General features: G+C 43.7%; 1 protein-coding gene across 1 annotated transcript in view; it reads right to left on the minus strand.

The window, feature by feature from the left end:
- Window positions 1-616: 616 nt before the first annotated feature.
- CREB5 (cAMP responsive element binding protein 5) overlaps window positions 617-20,088 on the minus strand; it is a 124,767-nt gene continuing 105,295 nt past the window's right edge. The window contains exons 4-7 of the mRNA XM_037041235.1: window positions 14,757-15,080; window positions 11,838-12,065; window positions 3,603-3,711; window positions 617-2,683 (exon numbers count right to left, since the gene is read on the minus strand). Coding sequence (XP_036897130.1) covers window positions 2,520-2,683; window positions 3,603-3,711; window positions 11,838-12,065; window positions 14,757-15,080 — 825 coding nt within the window. The 3' untranslated portion in view covers window positions 617-2,519. The remainder of the gene's footprint in view (window positions 2,684-3,602; window positions 3,712-11,837; window positions 12,066-14,756; window positions 15,081-20,088) is intronic.

Genomic DNA, 20,088 nt, shown 5'->3' on the forward strand with positions numbered 1-20,088 from the left:
GTGGTTGGTTTGCCTACTTAGCATAAAGAACAGACATAATTGAGCTATATATAATGCACATCAGTCAAACTGTCAAGCTGCTGAATTAAGAAAACTCAGGCAAGTTCTTAACTGCAGAGGCTTTGGGTTTAACAACTAAATATTTCAGTCGGGAGGTGGAACAGCAGTAAAGTAAACCATAGTCTTCGTGTCAGCCCACTCCCTGGACAGTCGGGTATTACCAGTGGATTTTTTAAAAATCCATTTCATTAAGTGCTATGCATGCAGGAAAGAAAGAAAAGTTTTTGTTTACTTAAAGCAAAAAATAAAATTAAAAAACTCGAACAAACATCTCAATGAGCTCTTTTTCTTTTATAGGGGGACACGTAGATAGTCCTAGGCGGGAGTTATGAAAAATTATTTTTCACTTCAATATAGAAATAAGAATGTTACCTCATTTTTTAGCTAAATGTTACATGTTTCTTAGGAAGCTGGTTAGGTTTAACCGTTCAGCTGCCACTACTGGGATTCAAAACAAAGAACAAAACAAAACAAGACAACTTCGAATTCAGTATTTAAAATACTTAAAAATGATAGGTTTGTCTAAAATATAATAGAAAAATCCTTTTTGTTTGCATTTTTTTCTTTTTTTCTCTTTTCTTTTTTTTTGTTTTGATTTTTAGACCATATATCCAAGTCATGACTTTCAGTGGGTACTCAAAACTTTCTTTTGAAAGCACTGCATACATGAAAAGATTGTTGATAAATATTGATTTAAAAAGTAAGTTAGTAGATAAAACTGAAACTAGTTATAAAAATCATGCTTCACGACTCTCATATTCTCTTTTTTCTCCAAAATAGATTCTTACACTATAGTGAGAGAAAAAACAAAACAAAACCACATCCTTCCCTTTTCTGAACTCTTATAAAAGCTACACCTTTTGTAAAATACTATTCCTTTAAATCCCCTGAACACACACATACACACACACACACACACACACACACACACACTCATGTTAGGAGGTCAAGCATTCAAATGGAGATGAAACACCAGCACCTGTCTAGACTGCTACAGAGAAACATTAGCCTGGTTATTTGTGAGATGTGATATTAAAACATTAGCACAGTAGAATGGCTTGTTTCAAGGAGGCACGACCGTGGTTTGGAACTATCTGCTTTTTATAATGGGCAAGTCTGCGAAAGTTGTTGAACATGTAAATCAGAATCGTTCAGGAGAGTGGAGCAGCCATATCCATGGAGTCCTTTCTTTAACTGCTGCTGGAGGGCTGAGAGCAGCCCCCCTGGAACATTAGGCTTTCTTTCTCTTTGTTCCTCCAGCAGTCCATCTACTTTCCACCCACCAGAACAGCAAAGCTGTGTTTCCATAGGCTTAAGGAAAAAGAAATGACAATAAATCGTGGGCTATTAGCAGTTGATGATTGAACAATGTAATCGGTGTGGTGAATAGAGCCCTTCTGAACTATGATGTAGTACATGGATTTTTGACATTACGGACAGGCCATATCAAACCAATTGTAATTTGAGCATGTGATGCTTTAGGCTTGCATCCTAATTTGCACAATCACAATGGAGGCTTACACAGCCCCTTCCCTGGTGTCTCCACAGCTGGCATTCAACAGCACTTCACCTATGGCTAAGCCACCTTTTCTTTGCTCTGATTATTAAAAACATGAATTCAGGCACATAGAATGTCTCCTGGTTACTATTTCGTAAAATGCACGGTTGAATGAACTCCAGCTGTGCATCAAGGGCAAGGAAGCAATGGCCAGGCCCACATTTCTGAGGTTTGCTTTTATTTTTTCTTTAAATATTATTTTCTTCTTTACATGCAATGCTAAAGGGGGAATATAAAAAAGAAGGTGGTAAAAATGAAGTGTAAACAGGGAGCCTGGGAAAGAGTGGGAACATGGAGAGGGGGATTGGGCATTTGAGGAAGTGGACCACGAGGTGTATGAGTCAGGGAGATGCCTGGTGATTTTATTTGGACAAAAGTGGACCTTAGCGTTTTTTTATAGTTAGAGAAACAGAGTTGTGGAAAGGCTCTGTGTTTATCTGGGATTCTGGTGATGTCACAGCACAGACTCAACATGCATTATGATGTCATCACACTTCTCACCCAGTTACCTTGCTTCTCCTGACAACTAAGTATGCCTCGTTTGGCTGAAAGCTGCAGTTTAACAAGACTCAATGTCTCAGGCAAAGGGTCGGACTGATAAGCATGAAACCATGACTATTTACAGAAAGGGTTCAGTTTACAAACAAGTAACTGGTACCAGAGAACTGGAGAAAAGCACCAAAGCATTTCCCAAGCTGATAGATATTAATTGCATAACTCCCTTTTTCTTACATAACTAAGTATAAAAGACAACATTTCCATAATAACTATAAAAATGAACGCCAGTCTTTGAAGAATGGAGGAGTCTTCCAGGTCTGAGTTAATTCGAAAAATGCCCTTAAAAGAAAGGACGCATGGTATGCGGCAGCTCTTCTTGGAGGCGAGGGGTGACCCCTGATTTTTAGAGAATCGGATTCAGGTCTGTTCTGTGAGTGGTGAGCTGGCTGAGGGTGGAGCTTCCCACCACCTCGCTGACAGCGGAGGATGTCGTGATGGTGTTATGCTGGATGACCTGCTGCTGCGAGCAGGCGGGGGCGGGGCTTGCAGGAGGGCTGCTCTCTGGACCTAAGGAAAAACACATACACACACACACCAATATAGCTCTTCCTTGGGTGGAAGTGCGGACTGCTCAGAAAAAGACTATTAGACATTTACTAGAAATAGAAGAGTTTTCTCACATTTTCTCCTGGGGGTTAATTTGAAACCTTTATACTGTAGTCACAAAGCTATGCCTTCCCACTGTATAGCTACAAGCAAAGCCATGCTTTCTACATCCCCCAAATGATTTGATGTGTTGGAGTCTTGGGATGTCAACTTCCCCATCGTGTATTTTTAAATAGCCATCCATAGATCAAATGTGCAGAAATACTCACATGTGCTGGGAGAATCTGGGTTGCTCAATCTAAAAAATTATTTGAAAATAAATTGAGTCATGAGTCCCCACTCCTCCCACTAACCTTTACTCAACTAACATTTAACCAACCTGTAGACATTCCAGGAGCAGCAATTGGGGTCTAAATCCACTTTGTGCATTTATAAACTGAGACGAGGTCTCTAGTTTTTTAGCCCAGTGAATAACGTGCAGTACGGCCGAGCAATTGGTTGTGATTCACCCAATGCCTGTTTCCCAGCCCATGGATTTCTCTGGTAGACTGCTAGCTAACCCACTGCGTACTAGGTTCCAGCAGTGGGCTGCAGAATTGGGATTTGGTAGGATTTTACAATGTGAAGTGCCAGAGAAAAAATTACCAGGAGGTAATTTTTTAGCCAGAAATTACCAGGAGGCGGTGGGCGTGGTGAAGGATAGGGGCCAGAAAAGCAGCTTTCCCCCGGGTGGGGGAGTCTGGCTGCCATCCAGAGTTCTGTATGCTGTCTGCTCGCGTGCACAATCTACCCGTTACTTGTGCTCTTTCAATAAAATCCAATACAAAATCAGAGGCAAAAAATTGAACACTAAAAAAAGCAAAAAAAGTCAACGACTTACTTAGATATCCTTGGGACTCTTTCTGCATGGCTGTTATTGGGCAGTCTTTATGCGTTAGCAACAACTGTTTCAGCTGCGCCACCTCGTTTTTCAACATGGACACTTCATTCTGGAAAGAGATGTGTACAAGCCATGTTGAGAAGACTGGTGAATACAAACCCAAGGCCTGGTGCACTTTTGACAATGAAATCGGCAAACGTTTCCATTAAGTCTGAATGGCGTGAAGGATATTATGTAATAGGATTCACCTGAAAATGTGTGGCTTGCTTTCAGTTTGGCCCCTCCCATTCACCAGGGGCTTTCTGAAGAGACTAGGTTGTAACTCAAGATCTGGATCCTATTAAAAGTGCAGAGCCTGGCATGCGGGTGGAAGACTCTGGGGCCAGGCTCCTGGGGTGGGGATCTCCACTCACTGAGTGGCTCTCGGCAGGTAGCATGACCCAGCCGAGCTGCAGCACCGTTGCTTACGAGATGGGGATGAAAACAGCCCAAGGTGCTTTGAGCTGGGAGGCTCCAATGAGGTAATGCATGCAAAACACTCAGAACAATGCCTAGCACATACTAAGCACTCAATAGAAGTTAGTTATGGCAATCATCATCTTGACACTGTCTGACAAGCTTAGGTCAATGTTCAATATGAGAAGACGAATGTGAGTCAATGAAAAGAACTGTGGGGCTTCAAACAAAAATGCCCTCACAATAAACCAACTAATCTACTGCCCTAGTTCCCAAAAACTCTATATGGGGTGTAGCTCAAGTACGTCCCCCGGTCTGGCGCCCACTTAGCCGGAGGCCTGGAAGCAACATGGCATAACTATTGGCCCTCTGCTGGGGAGATGAGGCATGGGCAATGGAGTCTTGGGCCATGATAGAACTAATTTCATGGACTCATGAACTGGGTTGGTTATTTTCAGTCTAGAGACATTTCCACCCTGAGCAGCACAGCAATCCCTGTTGTGGATTATGTGCATGTGCATTTTTCATATTCCCTGGAAAAAGTGCCTCAAGTCTCCACTTAATGTAGTAATTCACAAAGACAAGTTCATGGCTTTGTAGAATAATGTACTTGGCACCGTTGTCTACAAATATAAACTTAGAATAGATGGTTGGTTCCAAGGTGCTTCCACTTGATAAAAGTAAGCCATAAACATAGCCCTATCTCAAATAAGCCATTTTAGAGTTGTGATACATAACACCCCCTCTCTGGCCTGTGCCCACGTGCGACTGCCTGCCAGGCATTATTACACTTGTAGGTGACCTTAAAGAAACATGCACACAGAAAAGGGTGTTTGAACATGGCTGTCGTTAAGTTGTATCTACACTTGCAATATGAACTTGGCTTTTCAGGCATGTATTTATCACCTAGAAAAGTAAGTTTGGGATTCTAGAAGTGAATTAAAAATTTTTTGAAACTTTTTTTTACATAATAGCTTCCATTTCCACATTCTTTTGCAAAATACATTACAAGCAATCAAATGTTGAGCAACATAAATAGCAAAGTAAGAAAAATCGCATCCCCAGAGCTTTTCTCTTTCTCTTCCAAACTTTACAAAATAAAAACGCTGTCAAAGCCAAAAGTGACCCTTGTCAATTCTGAGGTCAGTGGGACAACTTTATTTACAGAATAAATTATTTTAGCCTTAAACATAAATTCTTTCCTCTCTGATTTTCCCAGCTCCTCCTCTGCTTAAAATAGCATGTGTTAAGAAAGTTACTTTTTGACCATTACACAGAAGGCAACTCCAGGTTAAAAGTTAAACAAACAAACAAAAACAAAATTGAAAAGGAGAAAAAGAAAGCTGGATGTGTGACTACAGAGGCTGGCTGCAAAGGAAGTGTCACGTTGTTTGCGTCTGGTTGGCAGAAGTGACACCTTTCTGCAACCCCAACTACTGGACACCTGCCCCGAAGAAGCAACTCTCAGCTGCAGATAATGCAATAATAGTGCTTAGAAAAAGGAGTCAAGTTCCAATGTTTAGTGAGTCCAGCCACAGTTTTTTTTTGTGACCTAGGAAACAGCAAATAAGGAATGTATTTCAAACAAAACAACAGAATTCCCTTGCTTTCTTATGCTTCTGGAAGAAAATAAAAACCCCACTTTGTGACCATCTTGCAAAGGCTGGTTTTGGTCTCCATTTCTTCCCCCACGATGTCCTGGGCAGCCACCTTTACTAGGCAGTGTTCGACTTTCAGGCACAAAATGTTCTCTGCCCCTTCCTTAAGAAAACACTTTGAATTCCGTTCTTTGGATTTCTGCACTTGCAGGGAGCTAACTGCCCACAATACTTGTCACACCCCAAACCATTTTACAATAAACCTTTTGCTTCCATGGAGGCCACAGTAAAACAGGACCAATCGCCACTATGAATGGCATATATGGTGTCCTGGTGCATAACCAAAGTCCATACACAGAACAGATGACTTGAGTGGCATTTTTGTCTATGGGGAGCAAAGCACTTCATCAATAAATCAATACGTTGTAAGTATAGGAACTGAGGCCCTAAGAGTCGTGAGGGTCTGTAAAAACATGGGAGCCTGAAAAGTACCGTGACAACTGACCATCATTTAAAGATATGTGTGCTTATGAACATATTTCTTTTTTTAATAAAGATTTTATTTATTTATCTTTACAGGGGAAGGGAAGGAAAGAGGGAGAGAAACATCAATGTATGGTTGCCTTTCGTGCGTCCCCTGCTGGGAGTTGGCCTGCAGGGAACTGGCCTGCAACCCAGGCATGTGCCCTGACTGGGAATTGAACCGCGATCCTCTGATTCGCAGGCCTGCGCTCAATCCACTGAGCTACACCAGCCAGGGCGAACATATTTCTTAATGTAGTGTGTTAGTAATTATGTTATTTAGCTGTGCTATGGTTGGAAAATGAATGCCAACTACTATTATCAGTGGAGAAAAACACCCAGTCTCTTCTTTAGCTCATATACACATAACTATGATGCTGGTAAGGGCTAAATAAAAGTCTAATGGCCGTGGAAACAACACATTCATTGGGCAAAATTTCCAGCAGAAAAGGAACGCTGAACTGAGAGGTGAGCATAACGGGGTTTGGTTTCTCAGGCTGCCTCGCCAACCAGGTGTAAAACAATATGGTTGGACTAGTTCTCTAGTCTGTTTCAGCAAGACGGTTCTTTATTCTATGAGTGTTTCCATGTCACTTTCTATCGACAACATTAATTACCTAATAATCGAACGAAGGGCTTGATCCTGATTTCTTTTCCTTAGTTAACCACCTCGGGTACTCTCAAATATGCTTACATTTTAAGTCTCATGTTTTCTAAGGGAGTCAGTCCTAGCACTTCCTGTGCTTCCAAGTCACATCAGGGCAGATTCCAAAGCAACATTTATAGTTTCATTTCAAGCAAAATTTGGTGTCCATGTGTGCATCCGTATTGCTGAGAGTGTGTGGAGCCTTCATCAGACCCCAGGACGGAGCCTCTGGGCTAGGAAATGGCGAGATCGACTGCCCTGGAGAACGCGGGGGCAGCCGTGTGGGGCGCACACGCATCATCGCCCTAAAGATTCCACACTGACGGACTGACTGATGCAGGAAGTGCGCAGATACCAGACTATATTTTAAATAAAAGTCCTCTTCAAGGTAACATAAGTAGAATCACCTTGAATTCATTTTGGAAGAGAACAACCAGATAGCAAATGCTGCAAAATGCACGAAAGACATCAAATGTGGCCTGCAGCTCTGCGAGGGAAATAAGAACCAGGACTTCTGGAGGCGTTTTCTTACTCTGAATTACCTTGCTTTATAAATGGAGGCAAACCACCAATATTTTTACTCCCCTGTGTGGGTTATAATAGCTTGAGCTCTTCATATAAAGGTACTTTGAGAAAACAAAGTAGTAATAATCAGTGTTGATTTTCTTGCTGAAAGCAGCCCTTTGATTTTCCAAGCTGGATTGGGTTTGCTACTAACTAAAACAGCTAGCCATTTAAATGGAGGCTGTAAGAGGGTAGATGAGATGCACTTGGATTAGTCTGTTCTTAAACCCCTACGGTTGCCTTGGGTTGAAGTAGCGCCCCATGCAGAGAAACTCAATACTACAATAACACACTTTAAACAAGCACTCGGAGACGTCCCTCAAAGCTGCACTTGCAGTTTTGGGTTTGGGGATGTCATTTTGTTAATATGATAAACCCAGGATGGTTTTTTTTTTGATGCAAACAATAGTCTGTGCCAAAAAGGGGGGCTGCAATGTAGCCCCTCCCCTACTTCTTTTTGTAGATTAGCAAGAGGCCAGGTTTGGTTCATTCCAAAACAAAGGACTTTGAATTTGTCAAGCAACAGTTCCCATCTGGACTATTCTCTTGCCAATTCCCAAACCTGGGCTCATGTGTCTAAAATTTCAGCAGCGACTTAAGCCATGTGTCTTTGTACTGAAAAAGAAAAGCAATTATTTCTGTGGGTGACCAGATGATTTCCATATCATCTATCGAACACAAACAATCCAGTCACTGAGCCCCACATCAGCAGTTGATGAATTTAGAGCTGACCTGATCTACTTTGCCAGAGAAAAGAATGTGGATTTCTTTAGTTTAAGAACTTTCTGGAATAAAAGGTCACAGAGCAAGAGAGTTAGGTCATGAGAAGACTTGCTTGGGTCCTAATCCTGCTATGTGCTGGTTGTGTGACTTTTGAGAAGACACCTCAGGTCCCCTGAACCTCTCCTTCTATCAAATGTCAGATTGGGCGGTTTCTACTCTGTCCCCCAATTCCTATACCTGCACTGGCCTCCTGGGTAGAGATGTGTTATGAGACAAGGAAATGAAGTCTGGGAGTTTGGCTTTGTTTTCTTAGGCCTGATTTTTCCAATGTGAAACTCTGCAACCTAACTAAAAGGTTCTATGCTGGAAAACAACTCAAAAGTGGCAACTGGCCATCCAGACCTTGGATATTCCATTTGGCTGCAGTCTGTTTGCTTAGCACCTTCCATTTCTATTTACTCTAAACTTGGCTCAGTGAGCCAGCATCAAGAGAGACACCTTTTTCTTTGGACAAAAGTCCAGTGAGAGGGAAAGGGTCACTCGGAGGGAGCGGAATCCCAGCCCTGTCCAGTATCACGGGGTGGGATGCAGAGTGCTCACGATGACAGAGAACATGAGACCGGGGTTTCTGTCCCTCTGAAGCAAAGCACAGGTTGGAAAACACCAACAATTTAGTCTTTTTGGAGATGGTCCCTTCTTTGGGCCCTGCTTTAGCAACCAGAAATATTGGTGCCCGTTGAATGGCTCTAATGCGACTCTTTTTTCCCCCAGGGGCTCGAATTCTAGTATTTCTTTTTGCTAGTCATTCTGACCCTAAAGAAAAGTAAACATTCACAGATCAGACCCTGATGGGGGTGGCACAGTTGGTTGGGCATCGTCCTGCAAAGTTGCCAGTTCAGTTCCCAGTCAGGGCTCATGCCTGGGTTGTGGGTTCAGTCCCCAGCTCGGTCAGGGAGCATATGAGAAGCAACAATGAAAAATTCATAGATTGGGGTCTCTTATCTGTTGTGTAAAATCAATAATATGCCATATTTGGGGGGCTATAAGAAGCACTTCCCCCCAAATTGGGGAGGAAAATGTAGTAGTGAACCTACTCCTGACTCCTAGACCCTACTCCACTGCTGGCCCCCACCCCCACAGCAAGCCAGGTAAGCTATATTTGGACTACAAGATGCACCCCTTTTCCTTCCCAAATGGGGGGTGCGTCTTATAGTCCAAAAGAATACAGTGCCCCGCATATTGCCAAGCCATGGACACATCTGACCTCAAGGTCAACCAGCATCTTTACTTTCCTGGCTCACTGCTGCGACCCCTCCATGTTTTCATGCTCTAGGGCCACGGGCAATGCGCCGGAGTCGTTCTGCAAGGACTCGTTTTAGCTGAAACTGATTTAAACGGTTGTTGGCACCGGGTGCCTGCCAGCTGGCTCCTGCATCTAAGGAAGTGGTTTTCAACCAGGGATGATTTTGCCCGCACAGAGGACGTTTGGCAATATCTAGAGACTTTTTGGTTCTCCCAAATGGGGGGTGGAGTAGAGGGTGCCACTGCTATCTAGCGGGTAGAGATCAAGGATACTGCTAACTGTGTGCAACGAACAGGACACAACAAAGAAATACGGAGCCCCAAAGTCAACAGTGCTAAGACTGAGAAAACCGGGACGTTTTCACGCTCCTCCTGCAGACCTCAGAATGGGCAGCACATTTGAGGGATTCCCCGCCATCCCTCAGGGCGAACCATTGCTCTAGTATTTGCCAGGTCTGCACGCACCAGAACTTTTATGTACTTAACATTGTTTGTTCAAATTAACTCATTTTGTAATGATTTAGCCTCATCCTAATAGGATTTGTGAAATTGAAGGTTTGAGGTTCTAATGATATTTTTCAACACACATAAAAATAAAAACGAGTACTACGAATATTAAAAGTATTTACCCACATTCTACCTAAAAGCTCCTCAAGCGCTATTGTGCCTGCCAGACTCCAGAATTGCAGCCTTTCACATTGGAGTGAATTTCGAGGTGTGTAAGCCCAGCCATCCCACTGCGGCTTGACTCCCTTCAAACACATTCTTGCCAAGTGGTCAGGCGGCCAGTTCTTGGGACACTCCAGAGAGGGGAACTCACTCACTTATTCAACAGACACTGAGTGCATCAACTCACCATGCTGACTAGACACTACACAAGAAGTCGGGGGTAGGTGGTGGGAAGAGAAGGTAATGAGACACAGCCCGCGCCCTCGAGCTGCATATAAGTTAGTGGGAGGAATTAGTATCTTAGTTCCCTCGTACCTACTATACGTTTCTCAGTTTCTTTCTTATGTCTATTTGTAATAGACTAATAGAATAATAAATAATAAATAAATAAAAATAAATAATTATAAATAGACTAAAAGAATAATAAATTGAGGGGGAAAGTGAACATCCATAAACTATGATGTTCAGCTCATGAATCACTCAGACTTTCTTTGTGTATTTTCAATTTGTACACTGGATGCCCCAAGGTCATTTCCATTAATGGAATTGAACATGCAAAGAAAGGCTTTGGGGGTTTGGCATCCTCACTGGTCCTTTCTAGGAATGACAGAGAGTCAGATGAAGGTGACCAGTGAACAACTGAGAAACAGCCAGTCCCTCTTTGGGGCAGTCTTTCTCCCCTTCAGTCGTCTTTAGCCACTCTCTCTGCTCCTGGGAGCACTGGGCCGTAACGCATGGCTCTGTGGACTGCTTATCGCGTATTGGCTCGGTGCTTTCTTTCCCTGCTGGTGGACAGTGCCCTCTCCTTTTTGTGCTAGAACGAATGCCCTGAACTGCCTCATTTCCCCAGCGTGAAGTCTGCTGCAGAAGCCCTGGGTCCTGGAGTTTTCTCCGCTTCTCTTAAAACACTCCTCAAAGTGGCCTTTTATAAAATGTCCCCAATGGAGCTGCCCATGTTAAAGCACAAGCCATGAAAGATTCAAATTTTAAGTTTGAAAATGAAATAGAAGCATGCCTTTTCCTAGCAGGGATGTCCAACCTTTTGGCGTGTCTGGGTCACACTGGAAGAAGAAGAGTTGTTTTAGGCCACACATGAAATACACAAGCACTAATGAAAACTGATGAGCAAAAAAAAAAAAGGTTTTAAGTAAATTTACAGTTTTATGTTGGGCTGCATTCATAGCCATCCTGGGCCGCTTGTGCGTATGGGCCACAGGTTGGATACCCCTGTGTACAGAGCAAAGCAATAAACATGAACCTTCCTTTTCTTCACGAAACAAAAATATACATAATCTCGTGTAGGCGGAAGCAACCCCCTCACACAGTGAATTTAAAGAGCCGCCTTTCCGTTGAAAACTTATACGTCAGACACTGGGCAAACTGCTCTGCATCATTAGTTCACTTGCTCCTCCCAACAACTCTATGGGGTTATTATTCCAACTTTACAGGTGAGGAAAATGAGAGCCAGAGAGGGGGAACACAGCAAGTAATCTCTGACCCAGAGAGTGGCCCTGCATTCCAAGCTCTGTAACTTATTTAGGCAGGTTCTCCCTCCTCAGAGCTTTGTAGGCAGATGGATCTAAAACTGAGTGGCTTATTTTGTTTTATAGGGTGTCCCAGAGTGCATAGCACTGGGGGAGCGAGCTTGGCTAAGGTGCAGTGTTGCTCCTTAGGTCAACAAGCGCCTGCAGGGACAGGAAATGCCAGCTGTACACAGGGCCTCTGAGTGCCGAGGGGAGAGACAGGGGCCTGCACCTGAAGCTGCATGTTTGTCTGGGTGAGTTCTTCAGCTTTCTTTTCCAGTGACATCACCCAGACCTTCCTCTTCTGTCTGCAGCGGGTGGCGGCTGCCCGGTTCCGTTCCAGAAATTTCCGCCTCCTCTCATCTGGATCCTCATCTACCACCCTTCGCCGGCGCCCCCCGGTGGGTTGGGGTGGCTGTATTGTCTGGGTGGGCTGCATCTGTTGTGTCGCTGGTGAAACCTGCTGGCAACGAGAAGGATGACAGGGTGGGGAAGGAGCATGTTGGGTAAGCGAAGAAACCCAAGCCATTGTTGAAATGCAATGCCCAGCAGAGCCAATTGCTTTAGTAAGTACCTCGAACCTGTTCTCTAAAAATGAGCTAAACAATGACATCACATGAGGTTGTGGGAAAAAAAAAAAGAAGCATCCTTGGAACTACCTTCCGTGATATTTTAGCAAGATAAAGGAATACTTGTGAAAAGAGAGTAAAATCGATTTTTCCCTATGGGCACTGGCTGAATCCTAGCAGAGAAAACATTTTTTTTCCTCCTTCAGATGTTAAAAAAGTTTCATTTAAGGTGCGTATTAAAGTCTAAAGTGCCCGTGTATGGCTGCAAGTGTGCACCGAGGGGTCAGGGGCATTGTCACCGTGTTGATGAGTCTGCTGCAGGTTGTGAGCACCTGCCATCCCAGTGGTGCACCTCTGGGATATCGTAACCAACGTGACCCCCACTAAAGAAAGAACCCGGTGAACCCCCGAATGAGGTTGAAATCCTGCTTTCACTATTTCAGGGCTTGCTGACAGTGGCGGGAGTTAGAGGAGGCCTTCCTAGGTGACTGGGGAGCAGGGTCTACAGAAGGAGGCACTTGGCACCGAATGCAGCACAGAGTCACACTCCTTGTGTGGTGACAGGAACTGCACTTTCTCATTGACTTACAGTGTAAAGAGATCTTAGGAGGGGCAAAGCACGTTATTATTACAAAGTTTTACTAGCTTGTGGATTCCTGGTAAGATCTGCCTGGGGCTCGGCAACATCTAAGGTTTGAGAGACCCCCACACATATAGCTTCATCTCCCGCCAGGCCGCAGACCCACCACACCTCGCGATGTTTCTCAAGTTAATACAGTTTAAGAATGGTATTTTCAATGTGATCTTGTTCAAATTTTAAGAAGACCAACCTGGGCTCTTTTTTACTATAGGATAAAAAAGCAACTGTTTGCAGCTAATTATAATAGCAACGAACTAATTGCATATACAAGTGGCTGCTTACTTGAAATAGAGAGCAATTGGCTAACTGATAATTAGTTAATGAATGGTTTTTATATTCAAAGAACTGTTACACATGTCTGTGAATTAACTTGTACAGCAAGGCAACCAAAACTTGATGTTATCCTTCTCCTTAAAAAATGAGTACACCCATAAATCTACTTGCCTATCTTTGACCTTGTAGTTTTTTTTCTTCCTTCTAAATACAAGTCTCACCATGGCATTTGACTAAAAGGGTATTTCGAATAGCATTTTATTGCTACACTTGCTATTGCATTCCCCTGGGTTTAGAATTAATCACGGCCACCATGTAATGAAAACTGTGCTGACATTTGCTTACTAAATGCTCCTAAGACTCCATGAGCTTAGTCTATCATTAATCCATTTCGCAGATGGAAAGACTGAGGCTTAGGAAGCTGCATCTGACTACACAGGAGGAAGCAAGCATGGAAATGAATGAAAGTTCCCTCACTCCAAAGCCTGCACTGTTATTTATTACACAGAACACCTCCAAGCACTTTGGCAGAAGTAAGCTTATGGAGCAAATAAGCTTATCTACTGAAGAGCTCCCCTGCTCAGAGCTGCTCGTGGATGGCCTGTTTTGTGGATGGCGGTCCAGGTTTGGTGTGTGTTAGGGAAGGGGGCTCATGAGGTCAAGAAGCTGCCTGGTGTGAGGTCCGGAGGCAGACGATGAATAAGTGTTATTTGGCGGTCCTAAGCCTCGGACACCATTCTGACCCAGCTGGTTGGGAGCTGGCAGTGTGGAATGGGTGGAGGGGGACTACCAAAGGTCACCCTGCTTGGAGATCCAAAGTGTCTAGGGCTGGCCCTGCTCCTAAACATGCCCTTCATCCGCTTCCTAAAACTCACTCCGGTGCACGGCCCGCCTCTCTTCTTGGGCAGGGTGACATAGCGTCTGCCTGGCCCCCGACCCTCTTTCTGTTGAGTCTAAATGCTGGCTTTCTTTCTAGCCGTTCCTGGTGACTCCCCACCTCTGGGATTTGGCCTTTCTCTTGAACTGATGATCTACAGAGCTTGGCTCTCTGTCTGCTCCTCCAACGCGTTTCACATTGGGTGGGATGAGTCACCTCTCCTCACCATTTACACAGCACCTTATGCCCTGACACCCATTACCGAGCCTCTTTGTCTGCCAGGAATTGTTACTCTTTAGACTTTAAACATTCAATGTTACTGAGAATATCGCCCTTTGTATGTGACTTCCCTTTTGCAGGAGACAAAACTGAGTCTCTACGAGGTGACGAAGTACCGTGGCTAGAATCACAGTTTGCATCAACTTATTTTTCTCATTCTTTATTCCCATCTTTCTCCACATGCTTAAATTCTTCCTACTCCTCCCATCAATGACACTTTTTTAGGGTTAACTGTGTAACACACTGCAAAAATAGATTTTGGAAGCCTTGAACTTTACATTTGTCTACAAAGCCTAGACCTGAAATTTACGGCACTTCTTGTAGAAACTACAATCAGGTAGGATCTTATGGGTAACTGTTGATTCCTAGGAAATGAACAGAGCTCCCCAGAGTATCAGGCAGAACACCTGGGCTGGTCAGACAAGAATACTGCCAATGGCTACCAGCCCCCCACCCCTACATAGAGCTTGCACTGTTAACAGGAAGGGGAACAGGGTCATGAGAAGGGTCTACCTGTGCTTGGTTGCCGGAGTGCAGGGGCGGGTGTGGCGAGGTCTGGTGGTGTGCTGGGTGTGCATGAAGGTGGGAGTGGGAATGATGGTGCGGGTGGTTCTGCTGGTGATGGGGCTGAGGATGGGGGTGGTGTGCTGGGTGCTGGTGCTGGTGCGGATAGGGGTGGTGGGCTGGCAGCGTCTGGTGCTGATGCGGGTGTGCGTGCATGTGGTGGTGCGGCGTCTGGTCCTGCCGGGAGCCCATCATGTCCATCATGTGTCCCATGGTGTTCATATTCCCGTTTGACATGGCAGCGGGGTGGTGAGTCAACGCAGCCTTCAGCCTCTGAAATGACAAAACAAGGGGGGACAGCTGAGGTCAGTCATGTACACAGCAGGGACTTTGAATCAAAGTGACATATAGTTCCAATTCTGTAATAGTTTACGGTGCTGGTGTTCGTGTTGTTTTACGAGTAGTGGTGTGACTTTTATATTAATTTCATATTCTCATAAACACTATGGTAGGTAGGAGGGTCAATGCCAGGCATAAACATTCATTAATTTAACAGTCACCTCAAATGAGCAGGAACCCTATTAAGATTTAGATCTTCTACAAAAACCTATTTCCTATTGTCCAATTGTTTATCATATCCTATTGACAGCCAAATACAAGTAAAAACCAAATAAAACCATTGAATACGATAATGCCACTGAGCAAAGGGCCCATCTGTTCTGGCTGTGTTTTGTAAAAATCACAAGAACGAAAGCTTTTTGCCTTTAAAAAGATTTCTCTGACACAAAGAGTACGTAACTACATGTTCCAAAATTTAGGAACTACTAATGGCGTTCAAGGGCTTCAAAGCAGATTATAACCCACAACTTTTGGAGGGAATAGGTAGGTCTTTTCCATTTGCTACTGTGATGTATGCATAGTTCCTCCTGATGATCTAATAGTTCTCACATGATCCCTTTCTTCTCACTTCGGGAAGCGAGTGAGGAAAGGAGAGGAACACAGCTTCTCCGACGGCCACGTCTCACGCAAAAGCGTTCTCTATGAGCCAGCAAATGGACATGCCCACGATTATGCAGGGGTCCGCCAAATTATCCCGAAAAGAGCCAGGAAGTACCTATCTCCTCCACTGTGTGCTCTCGGGTCTCCTGCGGACGGCGTGGAAGCCAGCGATCAGGCTGGGTGCCAATACAACTTTACTTAGGGACAGGAGATTTGAATTTCAAAGAATTTTCACATGCCCTAAAATGCTATTCTACTCTCCATGTTTGAAACTCCTTTTCAAATGTAAAAACCATTGTTAGCTCCTGGGTTGTGCAAATGTGCTCAGGGGCCCTGACCCATCCTTTCCTGGCCCCGACTTTAAAAACTCAGCTGGGAATCAGCTTCATCACAGTTTCTTCGAGATTGTCTCTTCTTGTTCAGAGGCATTTAGCACCATCTCCCGAAGGGCCCTGTGGCCTGAGTGCTGCACCGCACAGTTCCTCCTTAGATGTGTGTCTTCTGCCGATGTGAGAGTCTAGTTGGCAAGCTCGAATTGGCTTCATGAAGTATTTACTAGGGAGCTAAAGTTCTCTCCTGATTTGTGTTCTTATCTGCTTGTGTAATCGCTGTGAAAAGGAAGAGTTTGGATTTAAATGACCAGAGCTACAAGCAAGCTCCAGCCCTGCACAAAATTAATGACTCTCAACTGGTCAGAGTACACTATTGACAAACACCAACTCTAGTTGGCAAACTATTGACAAACAACTCTAGTCATCAAAATCTTTAGTTAAACAAAAAGAGCCTCCGCTGGTAAAAAAATAAATAAAAAGGCAGCGGAGGTGAGGTTTGCCAGGCCTGTCTGTTAGTAACAGGTAATTACTGAAAGCACTTCTGACATCCTGAGCCAGTAACCAATGAGTCCACTGGGCTCCTTCTCGCGAGCAAAGGCCACTGCCCCGCATCATGACGGTCCTGAAGGAGTTGTTTCCGGAACTGCTGGGAAAGAGTGGATGCTAGATATTGTGATTACTGTGAATGAACTGAGTGAACCAATACTCCTCACCTCTGACTTTTAGAAATGATTTCATTGTTTTTATAAAAATGCTCATTATAAAACATTTAAGCAATGCTTGAAAGTACAGTGAAGTGAGTAACAAGTGAACCAAACACCTTGTTTGGATTTGGTGGGAGAACAGCATTCCTGAGAACTCTCTGGGTACCCACGTAGAGATGGAAAAGGGAGGTCATTTCATAACAGTGGAATCTTAACAGCGCATGATTTTAAAAGCTCTGGTTGAATATAACATAAGCAAAAGAAGGAAAAATCAAATGAATTGCTGGATTTCAGATTTCTATACATTTCTTTTTCACCCCAAGAAAAGTTTCTAAATGATAGCTCCAAACTTAACAGTGAATAAAATTATGAAAAAGAGATTCTCATGAAATCATTATGTTTTTTTAAATTGAAATATTGGATAATATTAATGGATTTTCTAAATGATTTCTTGTAATTTTCTTATTAGAAAAATATACAGCTCATTAAAAAGTCAACTATTACAAAAATAGGAGGTAAAAAAGTAAAGTCACCAGCTCACCATTCTCTAAGCCCCAGTCCCACTACTCACATGTAACCAATGTGTGTCTCAGACCTTTTCTCAGCATTTATGAGAATGCCCCTGTGCAAGCCCTTCCCATGACAGATAGCTTTGTGCCTTGTGTTTTTTCATGTTAACAATATACCTTTGACACCTATCGAGAGCAACGAACACTAAAATAATGGCTGGCATTAATTGAACACTCACTACATGCCACTCCTAATTCCATCTCTTACAAGTATTAACTCACCTAATCCTCAGAACAACCCTGCAAGGCTAAAAGAGAGGCTCGCTCCTGTGCCAAGTTCACACCACTAGCAAGGAGAGAAGGTACTGGAAGGCATGCCACATATACTTTGCCAAGGACAGGAATAAACTGCGTTATGCCACCTCCCCGTCATCAAAAGGAGAGGCAGAAATAAGAGGAAGGGCTGGAAAAGTTGGCAAGACGAGACACCTCTGGTGCACGGTCTAGCAGTAGGCTGTACGTGTGCTACTCTGCACACAACTGGGGAGCCAGATACAGTCTTGCTGAAACTTGGCAGAAGGAAGGGTGGATGGTGAGAATTCTCAGGAAGCTGGCTCAAATGCAGCAGAGAGTAATGTAGGGCTTAGCATGATCATCTCCCTTGTTGTATCAGTGAAGAATGAGTAAATATATTTATGTTACCCCTCCAAACACAGATCTGATAAGGTCCTTTCTCCCTGCCCCCACTTTTTAACTCTTAAACAAATGACCCTTCTACACCTTTCTACTGCTAATGGTGAAGGTCAAAGTCCATGATATGGCCTCTGCATAGGCCCCGCAGTGCATGGCTCTGCCTTCCCATCACCTCTTGCTCTTCCCATGCAGTCCTCACAGGCCTTTGCATTTGATAGTCTTCTTACCTAGAATGCCCTTTCCATTTCCCCAGACATTCTAGGGCCCTCAGCCTCAGACTCCTCCTTAGTAAAATTCTCCCTGGTCTCCTGGTGTAAATCAGTCCCTCTTGTTACATGGTCCCAGTACAGCCATATTCCTCCTTTTAAAACTCAAGTTGTAGTTACGATTTTTAGAGTGATTCTTCAATGAATATCCATCAACCATCCAAAACTGTAAGCTTCATGAGGGCAGGAACCAGAGTGGAGTTTGCTCGGTGTTAAATTCACAGCTTTAGCACAGAGCCTGATGCATTAGGCTCTGAATTTGTATTTTTGGCATGAATGAATGAATGAATAAATGAATGAAATTTTCTGAGGCTCAGGATGAGCATGCACATTTGCATCTTTAATCACTGCAGGCGGTATTCCTACGGGAGGATGATTTTATTAGTCAACAAAGATAAGCACAGTCAACTGCAGAAGTCACATGGGCAGCTGGGCTGTGAAAGTACACAGTCAGGGAGCTCCCCACTCTGCACCCCGCCTGCCCTCTAAAACATGGTAACAAGAAAAAATACCAGTACACAAAAGGAATGCACGTTAACTTCATCTTGATATATTTTCCCTGAAAAAGTGGCATGGAAAATTGAAAAGATGTTTAGGAGTGGGTCACTATGTCACCCCTTCAATGCAGCAAACAACTTTTCCACCTTTAATTAGGAGCAAATGGAGCCTGACAAATAAATGCTACGACGTACCAGATCTTCATCTCTCAAATAATTAGCTCATACTGTGGAGGGAAATTACTTTATTGCTTCAAGTCTATTCTTGCATGTTTCACACCAAGACAATAATCTTAGTCAGGCTTCTAACATTCCATTTAACTATTCACTCAACAAATATTTGCTGGGCATTGAGCTAGGCATATCATTATTTCCTTGCCCACTACATGGAGGAAATGGGAGACACATAAAACCAAAGCTTTTTCAAAGCGAAGGAAAAAAAAAACACATTAAGTGTTCAAATGAAGATATTCAAGCACTCCTTAAGGAATCTCAGGACTTTGGGTTCAATCTACCCTCCAAACACCAGCTTACATGATCTTTGAAGGAAAGCAGTGAAGATAAATGAGAATGAGCTGCTCTTCATATGCTACATTTAATATTCTCCATGTCCTTTCTAAACACTTTGGGGCACTTCTCAAAGTCCTAAAGAGCCCGCTGCTTCCCTCCATCCTGGTGCCAACAAGAGTCACAGCACTGTAAATCATTAAAATACACCAAACTTAGATATTTGTACCCTACTCTCTTAGAGATGATAAATGAACGGTAAATGAGTTCAAGCTGTATTTTGCAGAATGATTTTTCTTTTTGAAGCTGAACTGTGTCTTATTTTAAATAACTGTTCTACCCAATGCCAAGAAAAGGCAAGGGAGAGAGAGGGAAATTAATGAGCAAATAAACATATATTTTTCAGCTATAAACCCCAGGGCTATTACTGAGGTGTGACTGCAAGAAAGAAAAAAAATGATTCTGTTTACTTTCTATCATCCTCTACCATATCCATTTATTTGAGAGAGCAAATCAGGAGAGACATCGAGAAGCCGGACACAGCTGGTTTCAGTCAATAAGGGTCATTTTCATTCTCTGTGTATTTTACCAGCTCCTTGTTCACTGTTCCTGATGGGAGGGTGGGCCTGCTGCCTGGGATCTGAGTCCTGGTGAGAACCCAGCCATCTACCTCATCCCACACTTTGCCTGGCTGCTGCCCTGATAGCTCAGCCTCAGCCCCCTTTTAACCTCCGGTTTAGCTCAGTTTGCACCAGGGCACGTTGTGGGAAGCCCAGGTACAGGCTCACGTCATTACTGCCACAGGGGCACATACATGTGGGCCTGCATGAGCAC

Source organism: Sturnira hondurensis, unplaced genomic scaffold (genome assembly GCF_014824575.4).
Source record: "Sturnira hondurensis isolate 20B ecotype Veracruz unplaced genomic scaffold, ASM1482457v3 Scaffold0002840, whole genome shotgun sequence".
Classification (NCBI taxonomy): domain Eukaryota; kingdom Metazoa; phylum Chordata; class Mammalia; order Chiroptera; family Phyllostomidae; genus Sturnira; species Sturnira hondurensis.